The 22,494-nt window shown below is 43.6% G+C and overlaps 1 protein-coding gene across 10 annotated transcripts in view; it reads left to right on the top strand.

Annotated features, from left to right (window-relative positions):
• SHISAL1 (shisa like 1) overlaps nt 1–21,572 on the top strand; it is an 82,604-nt gene extending 61,032 nt beyond the window's left edge. For 9 of the 10 annotated variants that reach the window (XM_081191929.1, XM_081191928.1, XM_081191927.1 and 6 more), the window contains one exon: nt 1,610–7,006. In XM_081191929.1, coding sequence (XP_081048055.1) covers nt 1,610–1,625 — 16 coding nt within the window. In that variant the 3' untranslated portion in view covers nt 1,626–7,006. Of the gene's footprint in view, nt 1–1,609; nt 7,007–16,843 lie in introns of those variants that run through there. The other variant, XM_081191922.1, reaches the window with a different exon arrangement.
• The last annotated feature ends 922 nt before the right edge of the window (nt 21,573–22,494 follow it).

Here is a 22,494-nt window from a genome sequence, read left to right as displayed (position 1 = left end):
GTAAGAGTCAACTGCGGGTCCAGTCAGCTTTTGTGCATGGAATAGGAGGGGGCGCCAAATGTCCTTTGCCCCAGGCATCAACATCTCTTGGGCCAGTCCAGGTTATTCCAAAAGTATGGCAAGCAGCAGCTCCCATGCTGTCAGCAGAATGTGAGAGCTTAAATTTCCATTTCAAGAGCAGGTGGCCATGCTATTTCCCACCACCACCAGGCTGGCACATCCACAGAAAATGAGTCAAAGGGGAACTTTTCCATCCCTTTCTCAGAGTGTGTGCCACCTATGGAACTTTAGCAATGGGTAGAGCAATCCAAACCTCCAGTCCACTGGAGTGGGTGGCGTTGGATGGAGCAGAGGAGGTCCTCCACCCAGCACTGCCAGTCTCCACCAGACTCTGCCATCAGGGTAGCTCCACCATCAGAGAAGCCCAATGATGAGGAGCACCCCGTGTACCCACCAAAAGGGCAGGTGGGTGGAAGCTACCATTGGTGTCGTCCCCACCAGCAGTAGTCAGAGGATGCCCTCCAAAGAGGGCAGGTGACAGCACTGGGCCTGATCTGGGCCTCTGCTGCACCAGTTTGGGAGCTGGTGGTGGTGTAGGAACATTTCTTTCCTGCCTCCACCTTCCACGCTGGCCAGCATGGGTGTGGTGTTGGCTGTGCCACTCCATCAATTCCCATCACTGCTGGTCAGGGTTAGGATTGCACCCTATGTCTTGGACTACACATTGCCCTGTGTGTGAGCATCAGTCACTCATACACATACACACCCCATAATGTGGGACTTACCAGATTGATCAGGCCAACAGCACATTAATCAGGCCCTCCATCTCATTGGTAGCTCATGTCAGGTGAATAGGGCAATTTGTTACATGATGACTTTGCTTAGCTGATGCCCCTGATGAATGTAACTAGTTGCCCAAATGTCAGATTAGGTCAGAAACTGTTGGAATCATTCTAGTAAAATAATTTCCTACACACATGCTGTTGTGACTTAATTTGCACAGCCTCGTTTCTTTCTTGTGTCAGGCCATATCCTTGAAAGTCTAACAGCATTTTCACACATGAAAGCACCTCTGAGCCTCTCTTGTCCTATTTATTTTAATATCTGATTACTGTAAATGTGGAAGGCAGGCATTTGTAACGTGAATGATTCTCTGATGATGTGGATTCTATTCACATTACAACTCAATTGAAGCAAGAGGCACTTTAAGTCTCAGTTATGGAAACACCTGGTTAGTCTTCCATTCCATCCTCTGTAAATATGAAATAGTTGCTTTAAAAGCATTGACAAGCTTCTCTTACTTTTCCTCTCCTAAAGCAATATATGGAAAAGCAAAGGTGTTTGAAATTGTTGAAGCTTTTTGGTTGTGGCAGCCCACTTTAGTTATTTGTTTGCAGAAAAGATGTCTATGTATAGTCAAAATATTATTACAGCCAGAGGAGTCTGGGATCTGTCATACATTCTTGGCTGCTCTCTAGCAGACTGAGTTTTATGGAAGAAGAGGGAAGGCTAATTAAGTTCAGCAACCATAACTTTGACTTTGATGCAGCAGCATGATTCTAGCAGTAAGTAAATTCACCCACTAATTACGGAATTTCTTTCTCTTTAGTCTGGAAACCATCTGAGTGTTGTGTGATCTGAATCAAGATTCTGTTAGATATGCATCCACAATATTCACAAAACGCCGTCACACTTGGCACCAGTGTGGGATCTATGGCTGAATAAGAGGCAGCTCTTTTGCTCTGCTCCATGGTGGTTTCCCGGGTCATCGGCAAGATCATGAGCTCAACAAATCTAAGGGGAGATTATTTATTGAAGAGAATTAAGCCAGAAATGTACCCATTTGGGAGACTCTAATTGGCTAACATTTTAACTGAAAAGTCTACAGGCACCTCCAACAGGTGTTTCATTGTGGATGTTTACTGCCACATTTTCTTAACACAATAATAGAGCATTGGTGGTAGATTTATTTTGTTATACTTTTCTGTGATGAATCCCCAACGCTACTATGTTATTGCAGTCCTGAGTGGCTATGGTAGAACAAAAGAGGACAAAAATTAAACCAGAACATTTGTGGTATAAAAGTTGTGCGGTTTCAGCAGGAAGTTATGAGACTGAAAATGAAGCAGTGTGACTACTAGAGAGGTGCAATAAATCGCCATACCGTTGAATACCAGTATTGAAATAACACCATGAACAAAAGGAGGTGGAGACTTAACAGCTTCCCTGGGGGTAGCTCAGAATACTTTACAGGTACTTTGCAGGTACCGGTAATTTGCAGGCACTGGTGTCTCCAGCTTTGCTTGCTCTCTCCCTTCTCCCTCCTAACCAATAAGAAATGATGATAAGCCCTCACACAAACCAGGAAACTCTTTCAGCTTCATCATCATCTAATTATGCAGATCCTAACAATCCAGGAGGGGACCCCCCATGGCTAGACAATCAAGATCCAGCGCAAAGTGAAGAAGTAAAGAACTGGAAAGCTCTTCTAAGCTCTTCTTTCTTTCCTCACCCCGCTGGTGAAAAAAAGAGTTTTTGTTTTTATTTTCTGGTGGTGTTTATGTTGTTGGTTCCCCCTAAATAGCTTTCCTCCATTTCAGAAAGGTTTATTAAAAAACTATTTAAAGGAGACTAACTTTTTGCTTGTTTGCCCTCTCTCCTTCCCTTTGATAAAAAGGGAGAGTTTGGTGGGATGAGGGCTGGGGGGGGGAGATGGAGGAGAGAGGACTTAGCTGGCTGCCTTATGGCTGAAATGGGAGGTTGGGTACTATGTGAGAATGATGGGGAGGATGTTCTTTGGTAAGCAGTGCAAGCAAATGTGTATCTACTCACAAGCAAGCCCTACTAAATTCAATGAGGCTTACTCCCAGGAAAGTAGAAGTAAGTTTAGTTGAACACAGTGGAGCTTGTGCTTGCACAGATTCCATTTAGACCTCTTGAGTGGGGAAGCAGATGCAACTTGACTAGTAAATCACTTAAACTACTCTTAAATTAGTTAAAAATATATTAAATGTATTATATGGAAATTTAATGTTTTTATTAAATCTACTACTTCCTTACATTTTAAGACCCTCCAGTGCCACGGGGAGGCCCGGGAAGGCCCTCTGCCGCCATAGATATCGTGATACTTAGCTGTTGATATATTGTGATGTTGAAAATCAGATATCGGCCAGCCCTATTGACTACCCCTTTAACTTTTGCAATTGCAAAAATATTGAAACCAGGATCACGTGAGACTGCCCTGGAGAGCATAATGAGCACAAAATCATTATGGATGTGCCATAAAAAGGATGCCTGGAGGGGTCCTGAGTACAACTTTCTATTTACAGGGCCTTGTTTGCTGCTCTGCTTTCCCCAGGAGCTTTCAGGATAAAGCAAATGCTGACACAGCAAATGAGGTATTGCAAATGGGGGCTAGAGGCTGCTAAATTCCCAGCATACGTGTGTACTGGCAGATTCCTCTTGATGAGTTCTGCTTTCGGTAAGATGGAGAAGGAGGAGGAAGCTGGCCAGTTCACAAAGTCTGCTATTTCAAGAAATCTTTCGCACATTTTACTTTTTGTTAGGGAGGAGCTGGGGAGGCAAACAATCTGGCCCCACACCGATAAAAATAGAGAGAATTCTGTAATACCCATATGCTCATTTTACCCACATTGCACATAAATAAATTTGAAAGGTTCTTTTTGTTTTGTTACTTTGTGTTCGTTTGCTCCGTGGAGAAGAACAGCAGCAGTTCCTTCTGCTAAGATGGCTCATTAATCTTAAAAAAGTGTTGAGTTAGATAAGATAAACATTAAAAGATTATCAAATGACACCTTACTCCTTTCAACCTGTTGTTCCCAGAATACCCATAAATTGGGCTACAGTCTATATCTCTCTTCATGTGCATATGGGGGGGGGGATTCATGATATGAATATCATCAGTTCTTTTGATCATTTGTGCCCCTGTGAATTGTTTCCTCTTCTTTTTCTTTAAAAATGCTATCAATGTTCATTTGGTTTTGGTTTAAGCCAGGCATGGCCAAACTTGGCCCTCCAGCTGCTTTGGGACTACAATTCCCATCATCCCTGACCACTGGACCAGTTAGCTGGGGATGATGGGAGTTGTAGTCCCAAAACAGCAGGAGGGCCGAGTTCGCCTATGCCTGGTTTAAGTTCTTTGTCATCAATATTCACAAGAGCCACCATGCATGTGATCAGAGTATGACCCATGCAGTAAGAACTTCATTGTGGCCATGAGAGGCACAAACGCAACTTCTTGCATGCCAGAATGAGCCCACCTAACACCTCAGGCAGAAATACAATCTCTTTGAATATCAGCTGAGACAAAATGGTTTTCAGTGGAGTCTGTGGATGTGCAAAGGCTCAGGTGAATCCAAATTAAGGATGGTTAGGCAGAAGGCTGCTCACTCAAAAACTGAATGGGACCCCTCACTGAGTAGCCCAATCAAACACTGAAACCTCTCAAGGCAGAAGGCAGAAGGTCCAGAGAATACTTGGAGTGCCCAGTCCTTCCTCCCCCAGGGGAAAAAGCTTTCCTTGGGTGTCTGGCAGGGCAGCAGCACACGGTTCCTCTTCTTAAGCTACCATTTCATTCACCACCTGGGACCGTGGGGGTTCAACTACATCCCCAGCGGGAAAATGCCAGTGTCATTTTCCACCAGGGATTTATGGAAGTTTACGACTCTTGATCCCAGTTGGGAGAAGACACTGCAGTATTGATACATTAGCAGCATTTTATTCAAAAATGTGAGGGGAGGGAAGAGTCCAACTGGGACCCACTTCCAGCTCACCCTTCCTGGCCTCTAAGAAACTTTTACCGCTTGGAGAGAAGGACAGACTGAGGAGAGGGACTTAAGGAGAATCTGGCAGGCAGACTTCCTGAGTTGGCCGTGTCACCTGCCTCAGTTCCTCTCACAGAAGGCAGCCTAATCCGAGTCTTGCCTGGCAGGGTCCATTGCTGAAGTGGGAGAGAAGATGTTTTGCATGCCAAAGTTCTCTGGTCCAATCCCTGGCATTTTCAGTTTAACAGGATCTCAGGTAACAGGTCTGGAAACAGCATATATTTCAAGCTGGAGGCTTCAGTGAGCTGCCGGCCAGCAAACCTGAAAGTACAGAGCTTAGACGTCCTGAAGATTTGACTTAAAAGGAGACAGCATTGTAGGTTTTGCAAGGTGATACATAGGAAGAAAGCAATACTGTCTCCATTAAATACATAAGCAATATATAGCCAGTCAAAATATCCTGAAAGGGGGTGTAAATCGTGCTCTAGAGCTCCAAGCCAGTAGCCCCTTTGCCTGGATACATGATTATTATTACTTCTTTTTTTTATCGCTGTCATCAGTCCTGATCTCAGCTTGTGTCAATCATACATAATTCTGGCAACTTGGATTTGGGTGTTCACAACAGAGACTGAAGAGCACATCAGAGCTTTATAGTTTTGCAGAAATCCTATTATTAACCTGAGGCTAATCACTTCTCTGATTATGATTACAAATTGGTTCCCATCTTCTGAGGTGACAGTTTAATTTATTTTTACTCTCAGTCTGCTGTGTTCATTTGCATTGGTGACATTACCCCAAAGCACTCTGGATGGCTTAATTAAAAATGATTTTTGTGAAAGACAGAAAGGCATATGGATCAGATTTCCAGGTTATATTGAAGGAGATGGGAATAGAAACCTGTTTTGCAATCACTGTCTAATAGCAAGTGTCAGAAAAATCGGTGCAAAAATACGTCACTGCTTGCTTATTCTGCTTTCGTTCTCATTCAAAAGCACTATGGGCATATACAGAAGCAACTATGAAATGGAAAGACCTACAGATGATTCTACATTAATCTAGTGAGGCTACTGAATGGAATGTTGATCTTGAACCTATGAAAGATCTATTTTCAAATCTCAACTCAATCCAGAGTTGTTTGATGATAACTTTGGACAAACCATTGTTTTGGCTCCCAAGTCCCCATCTGTGAAATGGGAATAATAATTCACATGCTTGATAATATAATTGTGCGGCCCTTTAGGATACCAAAAGCACTAGAAAGTGGGCAATAATCCAATGCACTTTCAACATAAAGAGTTCTCCTGGTTTCCACAGACCATATTGCAGCCACAGGCACATCACCTTCCTGTACTTTAGGGTTCCTTTCTTGCAGTGATACCACCAGCAAAAGAAATTGCCTGTCCCCAAAGGCATCCCAACCTCCCCCTTGCATTCGGTCCAACTGATAGGGACTATCAATCCTATACCACTTTCCCCGAAGTAAGCCGCACTGAACTCAGCTGACTTACTTGAGTAGTGACATGGATAGGATTGCACTCTTAGCTAAGTGATAGCAATTGGGGGGATCATTCTTCTCAGGAGAGGCCTACCTGGCTCCATTGCTGGAGGATGGAGCAAAAGAGGAGATTTTGTTTCACAAAGGACTCATTTATGAAGGCGGATTGTTAAGAACATTGCTTTCAATATGAGTCTGTGCTGCCACCGTTGTTTTATTTATTTTTACAGGCAATTCCCCATTTATTCAGGGGGTACGTTCTGAGTCACTGCACATTTAAGTGAAATTGTGTATATTGGGAACACCACTGAAAAAGCTGGCAAACACTCTGTAAGCCTCTGGAAACCCTTGGAAAGCCCTTTTAAAAAAACCCAAAATTCACCAAAGTCCACCAGAATCGCTCCCTCCAAACTCTCCACAAGCCTCAAAGGCTCAGTAGGCTCCTGGGATTGTTTTTGCACCATTTTTGCTGTTTTCGTGCTTTTTAGGGCCATTTTTGCTCCTTTTCATGCCACTTCTGGATTTGTGGCGATGCACACATGCATTGAACATGCATAAAGGAGGAGTTGCCTGTATTTTGTTTTTACTTCTTTGACCATGATTTGTGTTCTAATTGATGTTTTATATAGTATTGTACACTGTTTTGTTTTTAACTGTAAGCCATCTTATGTACCTGGTAGAAAACTGGGCTAGAAATTTGGGGCATGAATTAAAAAAGTGATGCTTGGGGTCAGCTGTGTGGCATTTCTTGCACAAGGAACTGGATCTAATGGTGTATTTAGCGGGACTCTCATCCCCCCCCCACCTCCACCACCCCAACCAACAGCCCCTTGCATGGGAGCATTGCGGGTTCAAGCCCCACATTGGGCAGAAAGATTCCTTTCCATCCTTACAAAAACATCTGATCAGAAAGATCCACTCTGAGCATAACCATCTGAAAACACAGACTGGGGCTTATATAAATTATGGCCTCTATTTAGGGTTCTGTGGAAGCAGAAGTTCTTTGTCAAGAGAACCTGAATACTGTAGCTTGTAATATATTTCACAAATGAAACACAGTTGTATGACTCTTCTTTTGAATAATTGACGCTGGAAATGTTACTATTTTAAGTATTTCTTTCTGAATTTGCTAAGTCTTTGGGAAGTGATAAGTCTTTGGAAAGCCCTCCTTGCCAACCACCATCCCTTTCCAAGTCTCTAGCTGTCGAGCATATGTTTTCAGTCGTATCTTTACCACAAGGCCTTGAAACTTGCAATTTTTTCTCATTGAAAGGTGACGCGTTCTGAAAACTAAATTCTGTATTTTCTCTGTCCTCTTCTGGAATGATGGCACCCAAGTACACAGCCCTGTCAGTAGACAAGAATGATCTGTCTGTTATTTTCCCCATGCAAGTGTAATTGCGTGGCGAGTTCCCGCCCCCCCACCAGGATAAATAAAGACACGAGACACCATAATATAAGGTTAATTGGGCGAATTAGGCCACAACTTTATTGAATTCAGGAATGAGAGGCATTGGCTTAGGCATTGGTCCTAACGACTATCCGGCTCCAGCCCATTTGCTGGAGACACGGGGAAGGGTTAACACTATATCGGGGGAGTCTCCTGCCGAGGCATGTCGACTAGGAGCTCCCCCGGGTCACCGCTCTGGGGCGTGCCTTTGGCCCTCACCTCCATAGGCTTCGGACAGGGCCACGCCCCCCGGAGTCCTTTAACGGACCACCCTTCGCTCACTGGGGGGAGGTGATGGCGTTCCTCCCCCCCACACACATCCTCTTAACCCCTTCTTACCAATGCCTACCGCCTACTGCCGGGATTTCCCTGCTCTCGCGGGGGCTGCGACCAGCCCCCGCTCACGTGGGGTGGGCGTGAAGCCCGCAACCCCACCTCCTGGGCAAGCCGGAAGTGGCTTTATCCAGTCAATTGCAGCCCTAAATTCAATTGCTCAAACGATGGCAGTTGCATGTTAGCCAATTACAGGTTCTCTTTTCCCATTTATAAGGGCTCATGTACTCAGACTATGCAAGGCTAATATTCAGATCCTGAACTTTAGAATCATAGAATCATAGAGTTGGAAGAGACCACAAGGGCCATCGAGTCCAACCCCCTGCCAAGCAGGAAAACTTTATTTGGAAGGAAGTCGCCCTCTCAGGTAAGCAGCAGACACACTGGCCTTGGGAGGGCAATTGCCACCCAACCACCACCACCCCCTCACTGGGTGGGCAGGGCCCAGAAAAGTGCCTTTGCCACTGCAGCTAGAAATTATCATTTAAATAAAATGTTTCAGGTTACTTTATACACTTAAAACTTTTCAACTATTTTTAAAGACTTTCTAGCACAGCACAGATCCCGAGGGCGCCTCACCCAGAATGCTTCACTCTTAGGAAGCCGTCCCCCCGCCCCCCTCAGAGCAAGGCATTGGGATGGAGTGAGCATTTTGGAGAGCCCCACAAGAGCTGCTGGGTTTGATGGGCCAGCAAGGCAGGCAAGCTGCCCCACCACCAGGCAGTCATCCCAATTTGCCCAATGCAGTGGTTTTCAAACTTTTTTCCTCTGGACCACATTTGCAGAATAGAAATTTGCTCATGCCAAACCAAATATTTTATTGCTAAGAAATACATTGGAAAACACAACTTGGATTGTCTTCGGTATCATTTGATGTTCTTGCTCTCATTTTGAAAAGATATCTATCCATATTTTGTAAATAAATAAAATTATTTTGATAGTATACTACACTGAATAGCCAACAGCACTATTAGAAGTGTGAGCCGGGCATCCAGCAAGCTTGGCGGGAAGAAAGACTGAGAGAGTGGGAAAGAATTGCAGGAGGAGCAAAAGGGAGTGGGGAGCAAAGGAAGGATGGATGGCCCAACGGAGGGGGAGTGGAGAGGCAGTGCACAGCAGACCCAACCCTGATGGAGGAACTCATTGGTGGCATGCGAAAGGCGATGACAAGCAAACTCTTTCACATGGTCTCTCCCAGCTTCAGAGGGACCGATACAGTTCCTTGCCAAGGGCGCAAAAGCGCATACGTACACCTCTGTTCTCCTTCATTTCATTTAAACTAAAAGCAGCTGCACAGGGAAGGAATGGTGATATTCTTTTCCTCTGTATCATTTTCGTACTGAAAACACCCAATGCAGCTGTTTTTTCCCTCCTAAAGCTGCTATTAGTGGGGTGGGGGGACTGGAGGGAGGCAATTTTCAACAGAAAAACAGCACAGGGGAAAGGGTTAAACCCTCCTATCTGCCCCAGTCAAAATCCACAGGATGTGGGTGGAAGATTCTGTTTATGAGAGCGAGCAAGACAGAGACAGAAGCACAGAGAGGCAGAGAGCAATGGAAAGAAAGGGAATCCAATTCATGGAATTCAAAGACACATTTTATCCCCAGGTGTAATTTGACCTGTGTCTCTCCACCTCCCTCACATTTTCTGATGCACCTGAACATCTGATGTTCTGCTACAAAAAATCTGGCAACCGTTTAAAAGCAGTTGCCTTGTGTTTTGTTTGGTTGTTTTAATTTGATAGCAAATCTGGAAATCAGCCCAGCAATCTTCTAAAGCAGGCTGCAACAACAGAATTTCAAAAGGGGAACATTAGTCATTCTGTACTTTGCTCTCAAAAGGCTCTTCTAAAATGACTAGATTGGTTAATTTCAGTTTCACGTTGCATTTGAAAAGGTGAAGCAGAAGCTGATGGTCGCTCAATTTAAATTTGTAAATGCGAGTGAAACAGACAGGCAGCCTCCTCATCTTGTGAAGACTCTGCTTCCGAAGAGTGTGGATGTGCTGCTCCCCTCAGCCAGCCTGCCCCATCACCCCTAACCTTTGGCTATGCTGGCAGGTGTGTGAGTTCCCCTTAAAATCTAGAAAAGACCTGAACACTAATGGCTTTATATATGCATTTGAAAATATTGTCTTCATTTCTTCCCCTTCATTTGTGCTGAAAGTTGGATTCTAAAGGCAGAAACCCGTCTGGGTCCGTCCGTCCCCCCAGATTATTTTACAAAGCATCATGTACATTGATGATGCTGTAAATATCATTGATGATTGCTCCTCTCCAGCTTCAGCTTTTTCCTACCTTCAGCCTTATTCACATGGGTGGTTATCAGTCACAGTCAACAAAAGTTGGTTAAATCACTGTAAATGATATACAGTGAAGGCCTCATACTTGCATACTGTCATGCTTGTGTTGGTTGGAACAGTACCTTGGAATAGAAGTAGAGGTGTTTTGGCCATGATTCTGATGGAATAAGTTTGGCTACGGGTTTTGATTACTATTTTATTATTTTTATTATAATTTCTCTGGCTCTTTTTTCAGGATTATTTACAACTAGCCCACAATAGTCATGAAGGTGCTGCATCCATTATATAAACAAAGTCATAGAATCATAGAATCATAGAATCATAGAATCATAGAGTTGGAAGAGACCACAAGGGCCATCGAGTCCAACCCCCTGCCAAGCAGGAAACACCATCAGAGCACTCCTGACATATGGTTGTCAAGCCTCTGCTTAAAGACCTCCAAAGTAGGAGACTCCACCACACTCCTTGGCAGCAAATTCCACTGTCAAACAGCTCTTACTGTCAGGAAGTTCTTCCTAATGTTTAGGTGGAATCTTCTTTCTTGTAGTTTGGATCCATTGCTCCGTGTCCGCTTCTCTGGAGCAGCAGAAAACAACCTTTCTCCCTCCTCTATGTGACATCCTTTTATATATTTGAACATGGCTATCATATCACCCCTTAACCTCCTCTTCTCCAGGCTAAACATGCCCAGCTCCCTTAGCCGTTCCTCATAAGGCATCGTTTCCAGGCCTTTGACCATTTTGGTTGCCCTCCTCTGGACACGTTCCAGTTTGTCAGTGTCCTTCTTGAATTGTGGTGCCCAGAACTGGACACAGTACTCCAGGTGTGGTCTGAGCAGAGCAGAATACAGTGGCACTATTACTTCCCTTGATCTAGATGCTATACTCCTATTGATGCAGCCCAGAATTGCATTGGCTTTTTTAGCTGCCGCGTCACACTGTTGGCTCATGTCAAGTTTGTGGTCAACCAAGACTCCTAGATCCTTTTCACATGTACTGCTCTCAAGCCAAGTGTCACCCATCTTGTATTTGTGCCTCTCATTTTTTTTGCCCAAGTGCAAAACTTTACATTTCTCCCTGTTAAAATTCATCTTGTTTGTTTTTGCCCAGTTCTCTAATCTGTCAAGGTCGTTTTGAAGTGTGATCCTGTCCTCTGGGGTGTTAGCCACCCCTCCCAGTCCCTCAGTTTGGGCCAGTTCTCCAATCTGAGAACTGTTCAACTAGGCAGTTTGTTCCAAAAATTCGGAGTTAGAAAAGCTAACATTTGTAAATAACATTATGATAAAAAAAAATGCCAGTATTCTTCAAATTTGGGTCCTCAGATATTATTGGACCACAGCTCCCATCATCCCTGATCATTGGCTAAACTAGCTGGGGACAACAGAAGTTGTATTCCAAGAACATCTGGGGACCCAAGTTTGAAGAACACTGAAGATGGACTATTACAAGTGGAATTTGCTCCTTTGCAGCTTTCCAGCCCCTCCATTTCATCCCTCCCTCCCCCCTGCCCCCGCAACACTCCTTCAGTTTTCCATGCCCACTGAGCATGCAGTTTAGAGGCTGGTTTTTTTTGGGGGGGGGATTATACTTCTTCAAACGGGCAGGCCACCAAGACGCCTCCTACTGTCTTGTGTGTGGTTGGTACTGGTTTGGCTACATAAGGGTAGGCACTCAGAAAATGAGTTTGCCGTCGGTGTATACAATTTCACACAGTGCATTTGAAGGAATTGTAGATTTGATATAGAAGCAGTGTCAAGTGAAACTGCTGGGGTAGCTGGCAGTAGTTTTCCTTGACTAACATTTAAGCCTGGTTTTGATACCTGTCTGCCTTAATGAGCATACCAGGTAAGAGTCCAAAAGAAGGCTTTTTTGCACACCCATGCTTGACAGCATGCTCTCTTAAAGCCTCTAGTATTTTGTGAGCACACTCTGTTCTGGTTTAATTGGTTTCTCAGTGCGAACTCAAAATCTGGCATAAAAGCACTCCAAAAGTGCTAAAAGAACACCTGTTTTAACAGGTTCTTTTTGATGAACACATTTTGAAAATCTGTAATAATCTTCATTGCTAAGCAGGACCAGTGGATACTTATTTGTTCTTAATTTGTTTTAGTTTAATAACATCCCGAGGTCTCCTGTAACAGAAAACCCTATTTACTAAACACGATGCCAACACATTATTTGCCTCAAGAGCTGACATCCTGTCACATCAAAGACTTATGCCTCACTTAGATTAGAAATCTTTCTGGGCTGCACCACCTTCCACTGCATGTTTGCATCAATGAATGCCCTTCCGTACTAATAATAATAAATTCTCCTTATAAAAGCTAGACATTGGGGTCAAGGGTTCTAGTCTAGACCTCTCTTTGACATGTTCATTTTCAACGTGTAAGGTTTGTGGGGGTTAATACAGTCAAGTGAGCACATAGCTGTAATTTGATGTGATACAATCCAGGCACAAGTCAAACCATTGGGCCATCCAGCTGAGGGTTGGCCACACTCGCTGGCAGCCGCCTTCCAGAGATTCAGGCAGGACACATTCCCAGCCCAATCTGAAGATGCTGGGTATTGAATCTCATTCCTTCTGCACGCAAAGCTGATGCTCTACGTTGAGCTGCATCCTTTTCCCACTTCCAGTTGTGGTTGTGTGATCCCTTGGTCTTCTGGATTTGCACATAGGCCACTAGAGAAAGCAACATGGGCCCATAATAATTTGGTAAAGGTAAAGGGATCCCTGACTGTTAGGTCCAGTTGCGGACGACTCTGGGGTTGCTCGCTCATCTCGCTTTACTGGCCGAGCCCAAAACAAGCTCTGCTTTCTCTCGGGATGAACCAAGGGTCAAAAATGAATGCAAATGATAGGTTGATTACATTGATCAGCTTTTAAGCATGTTGCAATTTGTGAAATGCTCAGAAACTTCCTGGAGGCACTTCCCCCAGAGGTTGTGATAACAGGAAGAGTCACTGCAGTCATCTTGCTGACTCAACATTATTTCTATCATTAGAACAGTTCAAGCCATTATTTGCGCCAAAATTCATTGCTGTAAAAGGATTATGAACAACAAGCTTGCAAAATTTCCCACTAGTAGAATTTGCCATTGAGGACGGAACTAAATATTGAGTGTCCCTTTGCTCTCTCATCCTCATGCTGTGCACACCAAGTGAAGCAGTGTGTGATGTCACCATGCTTTGCATCTCTCTGTCCCTGGCAGCCAGTGATATGGGGGAAACACGGCACATTAAACCACATCACACATGCTGTGGGATTCATTATGAGTGAAATGTGGAAAAGCAACACAGAACATCCAGTTCCTTTCATCAAGCTAACATGGTGGCCACTGTGTTCCCAGTGTGTGTATCTGTCTTATTGAAGAGTCAAGCGTAATCAGTGTTCAAGAAAGCTCTTAGAATAAGTATATGGGCTCCAGTTCAGCTGAAGTTAGTCATGACAATTGTTGCATTCCTAAGCATAGTTAGTAGGCACTAGTAAGCTCTACAGAATGCAATGGTTCTTGCTGTTGAGGAAGCGTGTTGGGGATTGCACCATGTATCTCATTAAAGCCAACGAGAGCCCTGTTAGTTGTGACTAATTTGCTTTCGACCATTGTCAGGATGATACATCAGGAATATATGACGAATATTCAAGATCAGGACCCCATTCTTCATGGTTAGCAAGGCCAGGGAAACGTGCTTTGAAGGCCAGTCTAGAAAACCATTTGTTGACTTTTTCCCCCGCCACAGAGCTGCACTTGTAGTGAGTCAGAGGGGTAAAAGGAGCTATGCTAGATGAGTATAAAACTATGCATGTGTGGAGAAAGTGGATAGAGATAACGCTAGAACTCAGGGACATCCAGCGAAGCTGAAATGTTAGGACATCCAGAAGAAAGTACTTCTGCGCACATCACATAGTTAGAACTGTGGGACTTGCTCCGACAAGAGGCGGTGATGGCCACCACCTTGGAAGGCCTTAAAAGAGGAGAGTGCAGCTGCGCTTGGCTCCTGCTTTCGGGATTCCCACGGGCACCTGCGAGAAGAGGATGCTGGTCATTACTCTGATCCGTCTGGCTCTTCTTAGATTGGCCAGGGTTTCAAATTCCCTGTGGTTAACAAGTGTAGTAGCAGAAGAGAACACACACAGACACACACACACAGACACACGCACACACCCTCAAATTAGGCTGCTGAGTTGAAGACATCTTGGACTAGCCAGTGAGTGTATGAGAGCCTTGTGGGCTCAGCTTCATTCTGGTACTAAGAAAAGAAACTGTGAAGTTCAGATTATGGTCAGAGTCACCCTGCTTTTTAATTGCCTTTTGCACCTGGCTCTGGTTGGTAGGTCTTTTGGTTCCAGGAAAAAACCAAAGTAGATCCGACAAGCAAGGCGTCTGCTCACCCCCATCGTAAACTCTGCCTGCTTCTTCAGGGTGCTGAGGCCCTGCCTGATCCTCACTCCCCAAAGCCAATCATTTTGATGGGACCTGAATAATTTATCCCACATTGAGGGGATGTGATTGATAGTTCCTATAAAATCATTTATATTTCTACAGCAAAACACTTTCCCTGTCAACAGAATGCTAAACTCATTGCCAGCCTATACTGTCTAAGAAATTGGGGGGGGGGGACCAGCTCTTATTTCCAAACTGTAATGACTTCAGACAAATGATAAGCTTCCTGGATTTACTAGTTCTCCTAGTATTCATTTCCCATTTCATTTCCCTTCAATCTTGCTACACTTTCATATTTTCAATCTGTACCAGACGTTTGTCCTATGGTTTTGTATTTCAGGTGAAGAAAACAATTATTTTGCTCCCTATCTCACCTTCTAAAATGTCATTATGTTAGAACAGGAGCTGGCAACCTTTATGCCCATGAGCCGTTTGGAAGGGGTGCAGTTTACAAGACAGGACACATAGTTATTCCCTTGATTTTAGGTTGAGAGATAGTGGCTGGCCCAGGCTCACCCAGTGACATTCATGCTCGAGTGGCAATTGGACCCCCTACTGGCACAGCACAATGGCTCTCCTCCCCCTTAGCAGTCTTTAGTCAGAGGTCATCTTTAGCTGGACAGGCCTGAAGAGCCATGGAGCTGTCCACGATATAGTGCTGAAAGCTGGCCACTGGGACTCGGGATTTCACAGCAACATCAATTACTGTACAGTACAGTACAGTGGCGCTGTGGGTTAAACCACAGAACCTAGGACTTGCTGATCAGAAGGTCGGTGGTTCGAATCCCTGCGACGGGGGTGAGCTCCCGTTGCTCGGTCCCAGCTCCTGCCAACCTAGCAGTTCAAAAGCATGTCAAAGTGCAAGTAGATAAATAGGTACCGCTCTGGTGGGTGTTTCCGTGCGCTGCTCTGGTTCGCCAGAAGCGGCTTAGTCCTGCTGGCCACATGACCCAGAAGCTGTACGCTGGCTCCCTTGGCCAATAAAGCGAGATGAGCACCACAACCCAAGAGTCGGTCACGATTAGACCTAATGGTCAGCGGTCCCTTTACCTTTACAATGCATACTGTATGAGAACACAAACTGTGTAGCTGCTTCAGTTCTGTCTCATACTAAATCTGAATTTTGGGAGAACCGTCTGTTATGTTTTATTTTCAATTTGTTTTATTGTGTTTGCTTTTTGCAATAAATATTTACTTAGTTTTGCAATATGAATTAAGCTGAATGTGTTATTGTCGTTTTGCTACATCCCTAGTACCTTTTGTCTGGCTGAGTTCATTGCTACTTAAACATTTTACTTGGGTGGGGTGTTGCGAGAACAAGTAGAACAGGGGAGGTAAATGCCCCATGCTAAGGCTCTGTCTTCTGCAGCCCAATCCTCTGTGTATTTATGCAGAAGTAATACCTGCTGAGTTTAATGTGCTTTGTTTCCATGTAAATATGGATAGAACTGCACCTTCAGAGGATGTAGCACCATTTATTTGTCCTCAGATTTTCAGCACTGGGAAGTGCTGAAATAATTCAACAAATGTTTCCTCACCAAGAGGATAATATAAACAGCTGTTAATGTTACCAAAATGTCATAAAGTGTCACTTTCAGGTGACAATAGTTGTGACTTGCAGATCTTGTTATGCACCAAGCTGAACAAAATCCAAGAGCCGTGTGCTACCCACCATTTTTGCATTCCCAGCAGGCAGCAAGCATAAGTTTATTAAGATCATGGTGATCTGTGCCTGTACAGCTGTACAAACAGTAGAGTTCTGGTGTAATTAACTTTATGGCTGAGTGCATGTCAGTATATCAACTACAATTTGCACAGGAAGGAGCACAATAGGTGTACTGACATTCTTTCAGTAATGGGAACTGTAGTTCCAGAATTCAATTTTGTTAGTGTGTCTAGGCATGTGGAAAACATACATTTTGAAATATGCTTTGAAAAAAATCTGAGTTTTGGGTTTTGTTCTGTTTTTTCTCTTAAGCATTTTGGATGTAAATTATTCTGGCAATGATGTGTTTGCTATATATGTATATATTTTCCAGAAAAATATTTTGATGTGCCTCAAGATGGGAGAGGTAAGATTATATCCAAGAAGAGCAGCAACTTCAGTCCCGGAAGGGGGAAGAAATCTGAGTGAATGATGAAGGAAAATGGCCCAACCAAGAGATGGCGTGTAGTCTACTTGCCTGGAGAGAACCATCACTGTGTCAAGTGGGTGATAAGGAGAAATGGCTGTGAGAAAATGGCATGCAAGCAATACCTGTGAAGAACTTTGCTTATTGGGGAGAGACAAAGCTATTGCGGGGGATGCTTATTGAAGTGAAAAACAAGTTGCTGTAGTGGAAATCCAAGCTGAGAATAGGCATAGACTACAGTATGAACCTTTGGTAGATATGCTTTATTTGCCTCCCCCATCCATTAAATTGGTATTTGAGCCGACTCTTAAGCGTCAAAATAATGAATGCGGCTTTTTTCCAAAGTTCTCTAGTGAGTGTTGTCACAATATGGTAGATATAGTTCAGTTTGAATTATTTTCTCTTATCCCCCCCCCCCACATGAGCCCTTTTTCGGAGCCAGAAGAAAGGACAGCAGTCGTTTTAGATTATGTAATCTTACCATTTTTCTCCATGACAAGATGTCAAGCATCAATGTCATGTTCCTGAGCACACCAAGTGGCCTCTATTGCCTGTTCAGATGAGGAATTAAGTGGAAGGCACAACCTCTTCCTTCTTGACCCCAAGTGGGGGGAAGAGAATCTAAGACAAATAGCACCACTTGTAATAATTTAAAGCAATAAAATAGTTGTTGCCCTCTGATAAATGAGGTTCATAGTCCAATTCCTTTGTTTTTAAGGTACTATTTGCCCTTTAACTGGCCTTAGGAATTACCTCCCCCTCAGAAACTTGATGACAGCCTTTCAAACCAGGACAGCCGAGATGCTCTTGCTAAGGAGTGTGGCAATGGTCAGATATGGTGCATTCTGAAGCATCTTGCATGTTTAATGGAAGGGGATATAATGTGAAGCTATGGCAATGTTTTATAGGTCATTCTTACAAAACTCCATTAGGCACCATGACTTAACGTACAGCAAAGCACACACTGTTGCTAGTTGACAATTCAGTATCAGGAAAACACTCTCTGTTTGCTCAATTATTATTATTAGGTCTTCTCTGGAGATGCCTTTTCAAAAGGAAAGCATTTCACTTTGTGCTTTTATATTTGGGAGGGAAATATTGGTTGTTTACCTGCAGAAATATAGCGGACAGAAGGAGGAGGTTGCATAACCAGCGGTCGTGCACACAACTGGAAAAGTCCACAAACATTATCTTTGTGATACTGGTTAGTCCAGGATACAATATTTAGAAAACTGCCTTATGCTTCATCAGAATAGTGGTCTACCTAGTATGGCATATCAAGCTCCATGCAAGAGCATATCCGGCTTAGCTACCCAACAGCCTTTAACTGGAGACCAGAGGCTAGCAGCCCAAGATTTGGCTGATTATTTCCAGTCAATTTCTGATTCCTCACCTCTGCTGCTCCTAGCCACGTTGACTGTTCCTCTCTGCCTCTTTCCGCTCGTAAGCACCTCCTTCTGGCATTCCCCTAGACCACTCCCTCTCCAAGCCCCATCCTGAATTCCCACTTCCCCATAGCTATGGCCCATATTACATCTGTTCCACATTTCCAATGCCTTTCTGCCAACCCAGTATTCAGGCAGCTCAGCCAATCACTGCAGTACAGGGATTGAACCCAGAACCTTATACATGCAGTGTATGCTGTCAATTGCTCAACTAGTCCAACCCGAGCACCATGGGGGCCTCTTCCAAATACAGCAGGAACATCAAAGAGTGAGCTGGTTCCTGTTTTTCTCTTGACAGGACGTCTCCTAGGGAAGAGAGCACAGTCCCTCCAGCTTTCCTAGGGGCACCACGTCTGCTGTTGCCCTAGACATGTAGCAGCTCAGACATGAGCCATGTTCCCTTCACAGTCTCAGGCTCTTAAGGGGTCCTGAGTTTGTAGGTCCTTGGGACAGGCTTTCAGACTGGATGTTTTATTTCCACAGCCATCGATGTAGCGTTCCGATGGGTAGAGTTGACAAAGGTCTTCATATCACCACTGCCTCTGAGCTTTCTGTTTCGTAGAAAGGGTTTCCCCCAATACATCTGAAGGTGTGGGATAAGAATGGAAAATGCTCTCTCAAAAAGACATTAATATTTTAAGCATTCGGATATGCAGCATTGTGTAGTCAAGAGCAAAATCTACTGGGGGGGGGGAATTCTGTGCCCAGGTTTGCCTTGATATTCTGTTTATCTTCTTTGCTGTGAAGATGATATACCTCTGGTTTTGGAGCAAATCTACTTCTTCCACTTCTCATCCCATCAGAAATCCTGTCTACCCACTATAATCCTGTGCAGAGGAGAATAAACATGTATACCTTTCACTGATGGGTAGAAGAGGGGATTTTGTCATGCAGAAGTGACAGGTGATGGGAGTTGTGGTCCAAAACACCCAGAGGGCAGAAGGTTGGCAAAGGTTGTGTTAGAAGGTCAGGTACCCTGCTGTTCTTTGCCCTCGGATTCTGAGGGAAGGAGCAGTTCTGCAGTCTTCAGAACCACAGCAGCCGCTTAGCTTTTCAATGGATCTGTCACAACGTGCATAGTATTAACACAGCATAGCATCTCATTGCTATACAGAAGGGCAGCCCTCAGCTACACACAATCTACCATGACAAATTCAGTCATGTATTATCGATAATTCCCTCTTGACCCCACATTTGTAGACCCAGACACCAAAACATAGGGTCTATCAAGCCTCTGGTGGGATACAATACAGTAGTATCTCGAGATGTGAACGGGATCTGTTCCGGAGCCCCATTCGCATCCCAAACGGAACGCAAGACGCACGTGCGCGGGTCACATTTCGTCGCTTCCGTGCATGTGCATGACGTCATTTTGATCATCTGCACATGCACGAGAGGCGAAACCCAGAAATAACACGCTCCGTTACTTCCAGGTCACCGTGGAGCGCAACCCGAAAGCGTTCAACCTGAAGCGTATTTATCCCGAGGTATGACTGTACAGTGTTGTCGGGATGCAAATTCTGATGGCATTGATGGGCACAAAGTTACCATTTGTCAGTTAATGCTTCTTCAGAATTCAGGTTTAATTTAAGTTAGAACATCTTCTCTTTTTGAATTGATTTAGGTGTTGCCCACTCCAAAGCAGTCTTCTTGTATTCATTCTCCTGGAACACGTCAAACTGAGCAAAGCAGTTGGCTGTACTTTGCTCTAGCAGGCTGTGTAGCTGCAGTTGCCGGCAACTGGTCCCACATGAGCACAGTAGCCTTAGATGCAGATGGCATCCTCATTCACATCCAAGCACATGTTCCGCCAGGTCTTAATAAGGCTGCAGTGAGCTACCACAGTGAAGGTGCACTGCTGACTTAAACTGGGTCTCTGAACTATCCTTGTTAAACAACATATTTTCTCCAATAAACTCCCAAGTCACCACTTTTCATTTGGATCAGCATTAGAATGGAACCACTAAGAGAGTAGAACACCGAAAATGCCACTCCAAGCTTCTATACACTGGGTTAAAACCATTCTCCACTGGGATTGTCCCCCTGTGCCAAATTTCACAAGCCTCCTACCTCCCCAGCCATGTTGTGCTGCGTGGATCAGGCCCTTCATGTAGTGAAATTCCTTGCCCCCACTGCACATCGTTGGCAACTGTGGTCGGGGTCGAGGACACTTAGGGCTGAGAAGAGATGCTTGACAACACACGGGTTATAACTGCTGAAATCTCAGAAGCCGGAGGATTGGCTGAATAAGACTGTTTGAGGTGGTGGGCTTCAGGACTCTGCCAAGGTTATTACCACATCCCAGGTCTAGGAAAACCATAACCCAGTATGTGAAATGGAATAAATGATATAAAGTATTCAGGAGATTGTATAATTTGTGCAGGTCACAGAATTGGAATTGCCTGGGTGCATATTTTAAATGTTTTTTTTTATAGTATGAGTTCACACAGATATAAGAATGAAGCCTAATCAGACTATAAAGAGAGAAAAGGATTAAGATTTCATTCACCAGGCAATATTACATTTCAATTTAAGCAGTGTTTTCAGCAAATATAATTTACCTGACAGATTACATTGAACCAAGTTTCTTTCTGTACATATTCATCTGGATTTCTTCCAAACTAATCCTAAACTGTACATGGAGTTTTGTTTTGTTTTGTTTTGTTTTTTATAAAAAAATATCTACTTTCATTGTGATGTTGAAATTGTCACAGAGATCTTTGTAAAAAGCTTGTGTTTCTGAAGGAATTTGTATTAGATAATGGTTTGTGTGACTCACTGTATTTTGTAAAGGGTTTATTTCCCTTTGGGAATTGTGTGTTTCTAATGAGCAGTTTTATGCTTCTAGTTTGTGAACGTTGTAAATGAAATGTGTTTTCTGACCCTTCATAAGGAATAGATTGATATTTGGTAGATACTAACTGGTTGAGATTTTCATATTGCCTAAAATATTTGCATATGTTGATAAAAACCATATTGTAATAGAACAGTTTGCCAATGTTCAGTGATAATAAAACAAAAAAAGCTCTTTATTTTAGCTGAATGTTGGATCTGACTGAGACTAACAGTTAACCTGGCCTTAAATTCAGTGTTGTAGTTCCATAAGTGGATCATCATCCCACATCATTTGCTGTTTGTAATGTTTCAGAGTAACCATCAATAAAAAAAATATATCAAAAGCTCCAATGTAACATGGGACTCGAAATCCAAATTTCAGAGGACAGCTACAATAGATCCACTTCCTGGCACGTGTTTGTGGTTCACATTTCAGTAGATCTACTCCATGGAGATACCTAGTTAGTTAGAATCCTCTTGTTATTCCATGTTTAAAAATTCAAAGCTGTAATTGTTGATTTATTCACTGACTCTAACTCACCGATTCCAAGGCATAATCAACATCAATACTATACACCATTAAGGACTGGTGCTTTGAATAAAGGGGACTTAGGTGCACTTCTAAGTGCTAATGGTCACATGCTGGAGATATATATTCCATTGGCATCCATGAGATGTCATACAAACAAATGAGGAAGTAAAACTCTGCTCCAGCGCTTATGTTGAAGGATTGTTTTTCCATATCTAGTATTTAAATTCCTGTGCAGAGAAAACTGTGCAGAGAAGAGATTTCACATTGTCTTCTGCTTCATAGGCTAGTTTCCTGGGTTCAGAGAGGTTTGCTTTTTTCCCACAGGGAAGCAATTCCACCATGTGAGCCCCTCACAGGCGCTCTGAAATAAACCCTTCAGTTTAAAAATAATGTAACTAAAGGGGGGAGAGAACTGTAAATCAAAAGTTATTCTTAATCAGATTTTAATTTTTTTAAAAAAAAAAATGCATCATCGCCGCCTTAAATAACTGCATTGGTTTGAACCAATGAGTCAACAGCTAAGCGCTAAGATCTAGCAAACATCTCATGGTGTTACTGAAAAGCAGCAGCAAGCAGTCTCTGAGGAGTTCTTGAGTGGAGGAAAAATCATTCTGGTTTTCATCCCTAGAGCAAAACATAGCAACTAGAGACAGCAACCTCTGCCTTCAGAAATAAAAGTTTTTTAAATCTCTGAAGAGACCAAACGCCAGGGGGATTCTTGCAGACATCAAATGGTTACTTGATTT

The sequence above is a fragment of the Podarcis bocagei genome, assembly GCF_964188305.1.
Source record: "Podarcis bocagei genome assembly, chromosome: 4".
In the NCBI taxonomy this organism is placed as follows: domain Eukaryota; kingdom Metazoa; phylum Chordata; class Lepidosauria; order Squamata; family Lacertidae; genus Podarcis; species Podarcis bocagei.
The sequence above is the reverse complement of the archived record's forward strand: the minus strand, read 5'-3'. Positions and strand labels throughout refer to the sequence as shown.